Raw genomic sequence first — 12,661 nt, 5'->3', positions numbered from 1 at the left:
AAGGCCATTAGAGATGGATCGGGTGAGCTAGCGTCGATGTTTGTATCAGGGGTGTTGAAGAAAAGGGAACAACTGTGTACCTTCCTTTCCGCCAGCTTTACACCTTGCCAACGGTCACAACTCCTTTTTGCTCCGCTCTCGAAGTTCCTCTTTCCCGAAGAGCTGGTTAAGGACTTGTCTGCTGCCCTGATTCAAAAGGATACACACGATCTTGTAGCCTCATCGGCTCGTAAGTCTAAGGTTGCTACCTCAGTCCCCAAGACTTATCGCTCCCCAGTGGCTGATACCCCTGCTACGAGGTTCATACCGCCCTTTCGTGGTAGAGCCCCCAGCCGAGGAAGCTCCCGTCCAGACTCTCACAGGAGCAAGTCTAGGAAAGGATCCAGGACATCTAAAGGAAAAAACTGACTCTCCGCATCTCCAGACAACAGTAGGAGCCAGACTCAAGATCTTCTGGCGAGCCTGGGAGAAGAGAGGTGCAGACGCCCAGTCTGTCAGTTGGCTGAGGAACGGTTACAGGATTCCATTCTGCCTCAAACCACCTCTGACCACATCGCCCATCAACCTCTCTCCCAACTACAAAGAGGAGGACAAGAGGCTAGCATTGCACCAGGAGGTGTCGCTACTTGTGCAGAAGAAGGCAGTGGTTATAGTCCGGGACCATCAATCCCCGGGCTTCTACAACCGTCTCTTTCTTGTGGCCAAGAAGACAGGAGTTTGGAGACCGGTGCTGGACGTCAGCGCTCTCAACGAGTATGTCACCAAGCAGACGTTCACGATGGAGACGACCAAGTCGGTCTTAGCAGCGGTCAGACAGGAGGACTGGATGGTCTCGTTGGACTTGAAAGATGCATACTTTCACGTTCCTATTCATCCAGACTCCCAACCTTTCCTGAGATTCGTTTTCGGAAAGGTTGTCTATCAATTCCAAGCCCTGTGTTTTGGCCTAAGCACAGCTCCTATGGTCTTTACTCATCTGATGAGGAATGTAGCAAAATTCCTACACTTGTCGAACATCAGAGCCTCCCTCTACCTAGACGACTGGCTGTTGAGAGCCTCCACGAGTCGTCGTTGTCTGGAGAATCTCAATTGGACTTTAGACTTAATCAGAGACCTAGGTCTATTAGTCAATATAGAGAAGTCTCAACTCATTCCCTCCCAATCCATTGTGTACCTGGGAATGGAGATTCGGAGTCAGGATTTTCGGGCTTTTCCATCGGCCCCCAGGATAAGCCAGGCCCTAGAGTGCATCATGAGCATGCTGAAGAGGAGCAGTTGCTCAGTGAGACAGTGGATGAGTCTCACAGGGACCCTCTCATCACTGGCCCTGTTTGTCGAGCTAGGGAGACTCCACCTCCGCCCTCTTCAATTCCATCTTGCAGCTCATTGGGACAAGGGTTCGACTCTAGAAGCAGTCTCTATCCCTATCAACCAAGAGATGAAGACCACTCTCCTGTGGTGGAAGCACAACCTCCTTCTCAAGGAGGGTCTATCATTGGCCATTCAGACCCCCAATCTTCATCTCTTCTCAGATGCATCGGACTCGGGCTGGGGTGCAACCTTGGACGGACGGGAATGCTCGGGAACGTGGAACGAGGAACAAGGATTGCTCCACATCAACTGCAAGGAGCTGCTAGCAGTTCATCTAGCCCTGTTGAACTTCAAGTCCCTCCTGCTAGGCAAAGTGGTGGAGGTGAACTCAGACAATACCACAGCCTTGGCTTACATCTCCAAGCAAGGAGGGACCCATTCGAGGAGCCTATACGAGATCTCAAGGGACCTCCTCATTTGGTCAAGAGGTCTAAACCTCACTCTGGTCACGAGGTTCATTCAGGGCGATATGAACGTCTCAGCAGATCGCCTAAGCAGAAGGAATCAGGTCATTCCCACGGAATGGACCCTCCACAAGAGTGTGTGCAACAGACTTTGGACCTTGTGGGGTCAACCTACCATAGATCTGTTTGCCACCTCCATAACCAAGAGACTTCCGCTGTATTGTTCCCCTGTTCCAGACCCTGCAGCAGTTCATGTGGATGCTTTTCTACTGAACTGGTCCCATCTCGACCTGTACGCATTCCCACCGTTCAAGATAATAAACAAAGTTCTGCAGAAATTCGTCTCGCACGAAGGGACACGGCTGACGCTGGTTGCTCCCCTTTGGCCTGCAAGAGAATGGTTCACAGAGGTACTTCAATGGCTAGTCGACTTCCCCAGGACTCTACCTCTAAGAGTGGACCTTCTACGTCAACCTCACGTAGACAGGTTGCACCCAAACCTCCACGCTCTTCGGCTGACTGCCTTCAGACTGTCGAAAGATTCGCTAGAGCTAGAGGCTTTTCGAAGGAGGCAGCCAGTGCGATTGCCAGAGCAAGAAGGGTTTCCACTCGTAGAGTCTACCAGTCTAAGTGGGAGGTCTTCCGAAGCTGGTGTAGAGCCAATTCAATATCCTCTACCAATACCTCTGTGACCCAAATAGCTGACTTCCTTCTACATCTTAGGAATGAGAGATCCCTTTCAGCACCTACGATTAAAGGATATAGGAGTATGTTGGCTTCAGTTCTCCGCCACAGAGGTTTGGACCTGTCTTCCAACAAGGACCTTCAAGACATTCTTAAGTCTTTTGAGACGTCTAAAGAACGTCGTCTTTCCACTCCAGGCTGGAATCTAGACGTAGTCTTAAGGTTCCTTATGTCATCTAGGTTCGAACCTCTCCAGTCAGCTTCCTTCAAGGACCTTACCCTCAAGACTCTTTTTCTCGTTTGCCTTGCAACAGCTAAGAGAGTCAGTGAGGTTCATGCCTTCAGCAAGAACATTGGTTTCACAACCGAATCTGCAACATGTTCTTTTCAGCTTGGATTCCTAGCAAAGAACGAGCTTCCTTCACGTCCTTGGCCTAGATCGTTCGAAATACCTAGCCTCTCCAACATGGTAGGTAACGAACTAGAGAGAGTTCTTTGCCCTGTCAGAGCTCTCAAATATTATCTTAAGAGGTCTAAACCTTTTCGAGGACAGTCAGAAGCCTTATGGTGTGCCATCAAGAAACCCTCGAGACCCATGTCCAAGAATGGGCTTTCGTATTATATAAGGCTTCTGATCAGAGAAGCACATTCTCACTTAAAGGAGGAAGACCTTGCATTGCTGAAGGTAAGGACCCACGAAGTAAGAGCCGTAGCTACTTCGATGGCCTTTAATAAAAACCGTTCTCTGCAAAGCATAATGGATGCAACCTATTGGAGGAGCAAGTCAGTGTTTGCATCATTTTATCTGAAAGATGTCCAGTCTCTTTACGAGAACTGCTACACCCTGGGACCATTCGTAGCAGCGAGTGCAGTAGTAGGTGAGGGCTCAGCCACTACATTCCCTTAATCCCATAACCTTTTTTTTTTAACCTTTCTCTTGAATACTTTTATTGTTGTTTTTATGGTTGTTACGGTAGGCTAAGAAGCCTTCCGCATCCTTGGATTTGGCGGGTGGTCTATTCATTCTTGAGAAGCGCCTGGGTTAAAGGTTTGGTAGAGGTCCTTTAGTAGGGGTTGCAACCCCGTGTACTTTGGCACCTTTGGGTTGATTCAGCCTCCAAGAGGAACGCTGCGCTCAGTAAGGAAGACGAACTTTAAATAAAGAGGCAGAGTAACGGTTCTATTCGACTTCCTTACCAGGTACTTATTATTTCATTGTTATTTGAGATAACTGTTATATGAAATATGGGATACTTAGCTATCCTTTAATCTTGTACACTGGTTTTCACCCACCTCCCTGGGTGTGAATCAGCTACATGATTATCGGGTAAGTTTAATATTGAAAAATGTTATTTTTATTAGTAAAATAAATTTTTGAATATACTTACCCGATAATCATGATTTAATCGACCCTCCCTTCCTCCCCAGAGAGAACCAGTGGACCGAGGAATAATTGAGGAGGTGTCAACAAGAAGTACTTGAGTACCTGGCCACAGGTGGCGCTGGTAAGTACACCCCCTTCTAGTATTGTGATAGCTGGCGTATCCCTCCATAGAATTCTGTCGGGCAACGGAGTTGACAGCTACATGATTATCGGGTAAGTATATTCAAAAATTTATTTTACTAATAAAAATAACATTTTTAAGCGTTAAAAAAATTTCACAATATGGACTTTCCATTTTCACGTTCCATTTTCAGCCGTTTTAGATACTGTAATATTTGGTATAGTATATGTACTGTCAATTGCTAGAGAGGATACTAAGAAATATTTTGGTCTTTTATAAGAAAATCTGGTTTTGATAAGATTAAAGCAAAGTTGAACAAGTAGGAGATAGTAAAATAGCTAATACTAAATAGAAATAAGAGAGATGCCAGGAAAATATCTAGCTTGTGGGTCATAAGCAAGATCAATAAAATTGCTAAGGATAGAAATGATTAAAGTCATGACAGTATGGTGAGGGTATTTTAGGGACAGCTTACAATCTGAGTTAACCTAACTACAGTATTATACACGAGCAGGTTCAATTTGGCCTGCATCCTTACCTACAAAATGAGGCACTGATGATTGCAAGAACACAAACCAAACCCAAGTAAATGTAACATAAGATGCTGAGATCGCCACTGTCCCATGGAATTCCCTAACCCTTCCTAATTTTGGTATGGAATTATGCAACTTATCTTAATCTAACACATGTCACCAGGTCTTACTTGACCAGAAGAAGGCTTTGCCCTTCCTAAATCTTTCCCTGACATCTAAGAATTATTGCTTACTCTAATAGTTTGAGCCCTGTTTCTTTGACTTTGCACTCTGCTACTGAGAAGAAGTTTTCACATGTAAAGAATAATCATAATAATTCAGTCTCCTGAGACTTTGTTCGACTTCCCCTTACTTCGTTACAGAGTTAGTAGCTAAAACCCAAAATCCAGCCATCCATGACTCCAGGTTAGAGTCCTTCTCCATCTCTTCCCAGAGAGAGGCGTCGAGACATCATGATGATTTGTTTCTCTGTCCAGTGAGTCCTCTTCAGCACTACCTTAGAGGCATCAGAGCTTCAGACCACAGCATCAGAGACTTTTCCTCAACACCTATAGGATAAAAGAAAAAGATATCCAGGAATACCATTTCCTTCTGGCTATACCAAACCATAAGATGAGCGTACCCTACAACCGACAATTGAGTGAAGGGATCTTCATTGTAGTTTGATTATTTCCTTGTTTCCTTTTCTCATTGGGCTATTTTTCCCTCTTGGAGCCTTTGGGCTTATTGCATCCTGCTTTCCCCAACTTAGGTTGTATCTCAAGTAGTAATAATAATAATAATAATTCAAAATAAGGATATAGATTCTTCCATGACCTTGTACCATTTTCTTAGTGGGAACCTAGCCTGACTCCCGAGATACCTTTTTTTTCAGGTCGTTAGGAGGTTGTCAGGAGTTGTCATTTAATTCTTTTTACAACTCCAAGAGCCTTGATATCCCAGGAATTGAATCAGCCAGTGTTGTTATAGGAACTTCTTACCTCCTTAGGATAAGTGTCCTATGAATGGATGAAGATTTTTATTTGTGTAGGAAATCACAAATTTTTAAATGAATTTATATTTTTCATAACTGTACAAACCAGAGTCCTTTAAGTTTCACTCGCCTTAACTACCCCGCAAATTTGAATGTTAATGTGGCTTCCCATTGGCCTGTCGGGTGGGCGGAGCTTACTCGCCACCTGGGAGTAAGTACAATCGCCTTGTTATGAATTTTAACAGCTGAGTAACAGCTTTGCTAAAATGCTACACCTGTTAAAGAATTCAGGCTTGTATAGTTGGGAAAAATATCAAATACTTACAAATTTTTTACCATTTCATTTTAACTTGGTTGTATAAAGTCTTGAGTTAATTCTTAGCATTCCATTTCAGATGAGCAGTACAGACAGCAGTGATGATCAGGCTTTGGCTGAGACAGGGCCTTCACATAATGTTGGTAACTCAAGATTTCACGAAGCTGATATCACATTACAAAGGTCTTTAACCACCTACCGTTATGAGAATGCATTAGTTAAAACAGAGTTATCAGCAGCCTTAGAGAGGCATGCAAGGGAAATAAATGAGCTGAAATTCAAGTATCAATCTCAGGTAAGTAAGACATCTGTTATTGTAGTTGAATTTAGTGTGAAATTATTCCCAAAGAATTGTAATTAATTTTTTCTATAAATTTATGTAACTGCTATGGTGATCTTAATTATTTCATTTATTTGAAGATGTATGTTCTCATATTCCGTTCAATAATAACCATACATAATTGTATAGTATGCTGTACATTTGATTTAAGAATTACAGAAAAGCCACTCTGTTATATAGTACTGAAAATCAGGCAATCTGTGAAACATATCATACCATTCAGTTGCTGAAGGATATACTGTATCTTATAAGAGCAAAGTGTATACAAGATTGCAGGATGGTCAAGTAGGATGGCTTGCTTGTTACTTTCTACCTTCGTAAATTATTATACAGTGCAGTACTATAATTCGTTGTACTTGTGATACTTGAAACTCACATTATTAATGTTTAGATGTAAGATTGATTAAGAATAATCCATTAGCCTATTATTATTATTATTATTATTATTATTATTATTATTATTATTATTACTAGCTAACCTACAACTTTAGCTGGAAAAGGAGGATGCTATAAGCCCAAGGGCTCCAACAGGGAAGAATAGCCCTGAGAGGAAAGGAAATAAACAAATAGAATAAAATATTTTTCAATATTAATCTTACCCGATGATCATGTACTGTAGCTGTCAACTCTGTTGCCCGACAGAAAAAACCTAAGGTCGGGATACGCCAGCGATCGCTATACAGGTGGGGGTGTACAACAACAGCGCCATCTGTCGAGTAGGTACTCAGGTACTTCTTGTCAACAAGAACCAATTTTTCCTCTGTCGTGCCACCGGCAAGACCTACTTGGATACGCTGTTGTTTCTGGAGTTGATTTCACGCTTTTTGGTGATGTATTCGCTCTAGATATTAGCTTTCGCTGTTCAGGAGTTACTATCTTTAACTTATCAAGCTTTTTTGATTAGTTTTGGCTTTATCGTTGACGACTTTGTTAGATTTTGGATTCCCCCCTTGGCTAATTCAAGATGTCTGACCATTCTCAAGTCCCTAAGTACAGGCAGTGTAGCGCTAGGGACTGTTCTAGGCGTCTTCCGAAGGCCTCTATTGATCCTCACACCGTTTGTTCCAATTGTAGGGGTAAATCCTGTCAATTGGAAGATCGATGTGAGGAATGCGCTGGGCTTTCGGAATTTGATTTTAATGAATTCCTTAAATATGCACGTAGGCTAGAGAAGGATAGGATCAGGAGGAGTTCTTCTCGCTCGTTTGATTTTTCCTCTCCCCATTCCCCTCAACCTATTCCTTCCCCTGTAGTGGTGACTCCCGACCCTGCTACTAGTGCTCAACCCTCTATGGCGGACATGATGCGTGCCATTCAGGCTCTTGGTGACAGAGTGGAGTCATTAGCTAATGACCGGAATCAACTTTTGGCCGATGTCAAAGAGTTGAAAGAGAAAAGTGCAGTGGGAAGTGTAGTGAGTGCAAGTGCGGTGAAAAGTGTCAGTGTCAGTGTTACGCATGAGGGTGCATCTGTTCGTGCCAGTCGTCCTCCCAGTCCGGGACCTCTTGCAAGCTCCCAAGCCCAGGGGAGAAGCAATGTCGAAGGACCAAAGGGTTCGACAGGCCTTGATCAGCGTACGGATGTACCCTCAGTGGTTGCGGACGCATCTTGCAGAGATCGTCCCATCCACAAACAGACGAGTGAGCCCATTCATTCCTAGTCTGTGGAAGAAGTTTCTAGGAAGAAACGTTGGACCAAGGTCTCACGACCTCTCAAGCGCAAGGTCCCTTCCGAGCGAGTCCAACGGCCCAGGTGTAGCCACTGGGTCAGTTCGGACTCGCCGCAGTCTTCCGAAGACTGCACACCTCCCAAGAGAGGTAGAGTGGTTCCGCAGCAGACAATCACTCCGTCTGTTGCCGCACCAACCACGGTAGACCCTAAATGGTCTATGCTGCAGACTATGCAGTCTCAGCTTGCTTCCTTCATGCAGGAGTATCGGGCTGAGAAGGTTGACACTGCACCTGTTAACCTACAACCTGCCACGGTTGTGCGCTCAGCGGATACTGCGGCTGCCTGCTCCCACACTCCGCCTTTGAGAGCTCCACCACCGATGCGCAGTCGACCCTGCCAGACGCATGTTGACGTTAGCCGACATGCGGCACCCTCCGTTGACATGCGTGAGTTACCGCATCAGCAGTGGGAAGGTGCTGTTCAGCTGCCGTGTTATGACGCAATGCGGCAGTCTCCGCAACCCACGGCAGTCCCTCCCACGCACCAACACTCTGCTTTTGTTGTTGCCAGCGCTCAGTCTGACCAGCAGCGGCATGATGTTGGATCCAGTGCAGCTACGCATGCACCCGTGCTGCCGGATTCAGCCGTTCAGCTGTCTGCTCCGCCTTTGCCACTTCCTCCTCAGCTTTCGGATGAAGGAGTATCTGATGACGACGAAGCTGCGCACTTGGACGATCCGCACTCCGACATAGAAGAACCCAAGTCTTCGCCTCCCTCCTTAGACTTTAGGAAAGTCCTTGCCCTGTTTAGGGAGTTATATCCAGACCAGTTTGTGTCTGCAACCCCACGCTCACCTCCCTCTGAGTTCGCTTTAGGCATGCAGTCAGCAGCTCCTGCCTTTACGAAACTCGTACTCGCGCGCTCATCCAAGAGAGCTTTGAGGGTACTGGGAGAGTGGTTGCAGTCCAAGAAGCAACTGGGGAAGACTGCTTTCATCTTTCCACCTACCAAGCTTGCTTCCAAATCTAGCGTCTGGTATGCCACGGGAGAGGAACCCGGCTTGGGAGTTCCTGCCTCTGCCCAGGGCGACTTCTCAAGTCTGGTTGACTCTCCCCGCAGGCTGGCTATGAGACGTTCCAAGATTTGCTGGACCTTTTCAGACATGGACCATCTGTTGAAGGGAGTTTTTCGTGCTTTTGAGATCTTCAACTTCCTGGACTGGTGTTTGGGAGCGTTAAGCAGAAAGACCTCCCCTTCGGATAAGGACTCTGCCATGCTTATCATGTCAAGCATGGACAAAGCCATTCGGGATGGGTCTGGCGAGCTTACGGCTTCGTACGTGTCCGGAGTGCTTAAGAAGCGAGATCACCTTTGCTCCTTCTTGTCTGCGGGGATCACACCATGCCAGAAGTCGGAGTTGATGTTTGCTCCGCTTTCCAAGTGTCTCTTTCCGGAAGAGCTGATCAAGGGGATTGCTGCCTCGTTGATCCAGAAGGATACCCATGACCTGGTGGCGTCTTCCGCACGTAAAGTTACAGCTTTACCTTCCATGCCTAGACCTAGGATGGACACACCAGCGTCTAGGTTCATCCCGCCCTTTCGTGGCAGAACCTCCAGCAGAGGAGGTACCCGTGCCGACAGGCAACGTGGCAAAAGGAAGAAGGGTTCCAAGTCCTCAAAAGGCAGAGTCTGACTGTCTACCTCTCCAGACAGCAGTGGGAGCCAGGCTCAAGAACTACTGGCAGGCTTGGGAGAGCAGAGGTGCAGACGCTCAGTCTGTGAAGTTGCTAAGAGAGGGGTACAGGATTCCGTTCTGGCGCAATCCCCCTCTAGCAACTACTCCCATCAACCTCTCTCCCAACTACAAGGAGAAGGACAAGAGGCTAGCTTTACAGCAAGAGGTGTCTCTTTTGCTACAAAAGGGAGCGGTAGTCATAGTCCGGGACCATCAATCCCCGGGCTTCTACAACCGTCTCTTCCTGGTAGCGAAGAAGACAGGAGGGTGGAGACTGGTGCTGGACGTCAGTGCTCTCAATGCTTTTGTCACCAAGCAGACGTTCACCATGGAGACGACAAAGTCGGTGCTTGCAGCGGTCAGGAAGGAAGACTGGATGGTCTCGTTGGACCTGAAAGACGCGTACTTTCACGTCCCCGTCCATCCAGACTCCCAACCTTTCCTAAGGTTCATCTTTGGAAAGGTCGTTTACCAGTTCCAAGCCCTGTGCTTTGGCCTAAGCACGGCTCCTCTTGTGTTTACCAAACTGATGAGCAATATTGCCAAATTCCTGCATTTGGCAGACATCAGAGCCTCCCTCTATTTGGACGACTGGCTTTTAAGAGCTGCGTCAAGTCGTCGCTGTCTGGAGAATCTCAATTAGACTATGGATCTGACCAACGAATTGGGCCTCCTGGTCAATATAGAGAAGTCCCAACTCGTCCCATCCCAAACCATTGTCTATCTCGGTATGGAGATTCAGAGTCGAGCTTTTCGGGCTTTTCCATCGGCCCCCAGAATCAGTCAAGCCCAAGAATGCATCCAGAGCATGCTGAGAAGGAACCGATGTTAAGTCAGGCAGTGGATGAGTCTAACAGGGACGCTGTCATCGCTGGCCCAGTTCATCGCGTTAGGGAGACTCCACCTCCGCCCCCTTCAGTATCATCTTGCTGCTCACTGGAGAAAGGACATGACGCTAGAAGCGGTCTCAGTTCCTATATCCGAGGAGATGAAGTCTGCGCTGACGTGGTGGAAGAACAGCATTCTTCTCAAGGAAGGTCTTCCGTTAGCTGTTCAGATACCAGACCACCTTCTCTTCTCGGACGCATCGGACACGGGCTGGGGTGCGACACTGGACGGACGGGAATGCTCGGGCACATGGAATCCAGATCAAAGAACACTCCACATCAACTGCAAGGAGCTCTTGGCAGTTCATCTGGCCTTGAGAAACTTCAAGTCCCTCCTGCTAGGCAAGGTGGTGGAGGTGAACTCCGACAACACTACAGCCTTGGCGTACATCTCCAAGCAAGGAGGGACTCGTTCGAGGAAGTTGTTCGAGATCGCAAGGGACCTCCTCACTTGGTCAAGAGATCGAAAGATATCGCTGGTAACGAGGTTCATTCAAGGCGACATGAATGTCATGGCAGACCGCCTCAGCCGGAAGGGTCAGGTCATCCCCACAGAGTGGACCCTTCACAAGAATGTTTGCAACAGACTATGGGCCCTGTGGGGTCAGCCCACCATAGATCTGTTCGCTACCTCGATGACCAAGAGGCTCCCAAATTATTGCTCACCGATTCCGGACCCAGCAGCAGTTCACGTAGATGCCTTTCTTCTGGATTGGTCCCATCTAGACCTGTATGCGTTCCCTCCGTTCAAGATTGTCAACAAGGTACTGCAGAAGTTCGCCTCTCACGAAGGGACACGGTTGACGTTGGTTGCTCCCCTCTGGCCCGCGAGAGAATGGTTCACCGAGGTACTGCAATGGCTAGTGGACGTTCCCAGGACTCTTCCTCTAAGAGTGGACCTTCTGCGTCAGCCGCACGTAAAGAAGGTACACCCAAGCCTCCACGCTCTTCGTCTGACTGCCTTCAGACTATCGAAAGACTCTCAAGAGCTAGAGGCTTTTCGAAGGAGGCAGCCAGAGCGATTGCCAGAGCAAGGAGGACATCCACTCTCGAGGTCTACCAGTCAAAATGGGAAGTCTTCCGAAGCTGGTGCAAGGCAAATTCAGTTTCCTCAACCAGTACCTCTGTAACGCAGATAGCTGATTTCCTTTTACATCTAAGGAATGTAAGATCCCTATCAGCTCCTACGATCAAGGGTTACAGAAGCATGTTGGCAGCAGTCTTCCGACACAGAGGCTTAGATCTTTCCACCAACAGAGATCTACAGGACCTCCTTAGGTCTTTTGAGACCTCAAAGGAGCGTCGGTTAGCCACACCAGGCTGGAACCTAGACGTGGTTTTAAGGTTCCTGATGTCAGCAAGGTTCGAACTGCTTCAATCAGCCTCTTTTAAAGATCTCACTTTAAAGACTCTTTTCCTCGTTTGCTTAGCAACAGCTAAAAGAGTCAGTGAGATTCACGCCTTCAGCAGGAACATAGGTTTTACATCTGAAACGGCTACATGTTCCTTACAGCTTGGTTTTTTAGCTAAAAACGAGCTTCCTTCTCGTCCTTGGCCCAAGTCGTTCGAGATCCCAAGCCTGTCCAACTTGGTTGGAAACGAACAAGAGAGAGTACTATGCCCTGTAAGAGCTCTTAAGTACTATTTAAGACGTACAAAGCCATTATGAGGACAATCAGAAGCTTTATGGTGTTCTATTAAGAAACCTGCTTTACCGATGTCTAAGAACGCAGTTTCTTATTACATCAGGCTTTTGATTAGAGAGGCCCATTCTCATCTGAAGGAGGAAGACCTTGCTTTGCTGAAGGTAAGGACACATGAAGTTAGAGCTGTCGCTACTTCAGTGGCCTTCAAACAGAACCGTTCTCTGCAGAGTGTAATGGATGCAACCTATTGGAGAAGCATGTCAGTGTTCGCATCATTTTACCTTAAAGATGTCCAGTCTCTTTACGAGAACTGCTACACCCTGGGACCATTCGTAGCAGCGAGTGCAGTAGTAGGTGAGGGCTCAACCACTACATTCCCATAATCCCATAACCTTTTTTAATCTTTCTCTTGAAATGCTTTTTATTGTTGTTTTTGGGTTGTACGGAAGGCTAAGAAGCCTTTCGCATCCTGGTTGATTTGGCGGGTGGTCAAATTCTTTCTTGAGAAGCGCCTAGATTAGAGGTTGTGATGAGGTCCTTTAGTATGGGTTGCAGCCCTTCATACTTCAGCACCTAGGAGTCGCTCAGCATCCTAA

The 12,661-nt window shown here is 46.8% G+C and overlaps 1 protein-coding gene across 1 annotated transcript in view; it reads left to right on the top strand.

Annotated features, from left to right (window-relative positions):
* Positions 1–12,661, top strand: part of CLS (cardiolipin synthase) — a 189,203-nt gene that overhangs the window by 27,189 nt on the left and 149,353 nt on the right. Inside the window, exon 2 of the mRNA XM_068359291.1 lies at positions 5,866–6,081. Within this exon, the coding sequence (XP_068215392.1) occupies positions 5,866–6,081 (216 nt within the window). The remainder of the gene's footprint in view (positions 1–5,865; positions 6,082–12,661) is intronic.

The sequence above is a fragment of the Palaemon carinicauda genome, chromosome 35 (assembly GCF_036898095.1).
Source record: "Palaemon carinicauda isolate YSFRI2023 chromosome 35, ASM3689809v2, whole genome shotgun sequence".
NCBI classification, from domain to species: Eukaryota; Metazoa; Arthropoda; class Malacostraca; order Decapoda; family Palaemonidae; genus Palaemon; species Palaemon carinicauda.
Note: the sequence above shows the minus strand (reverse complement) of the source record. Positions and strands in the feature narration are given on the sequence as shown.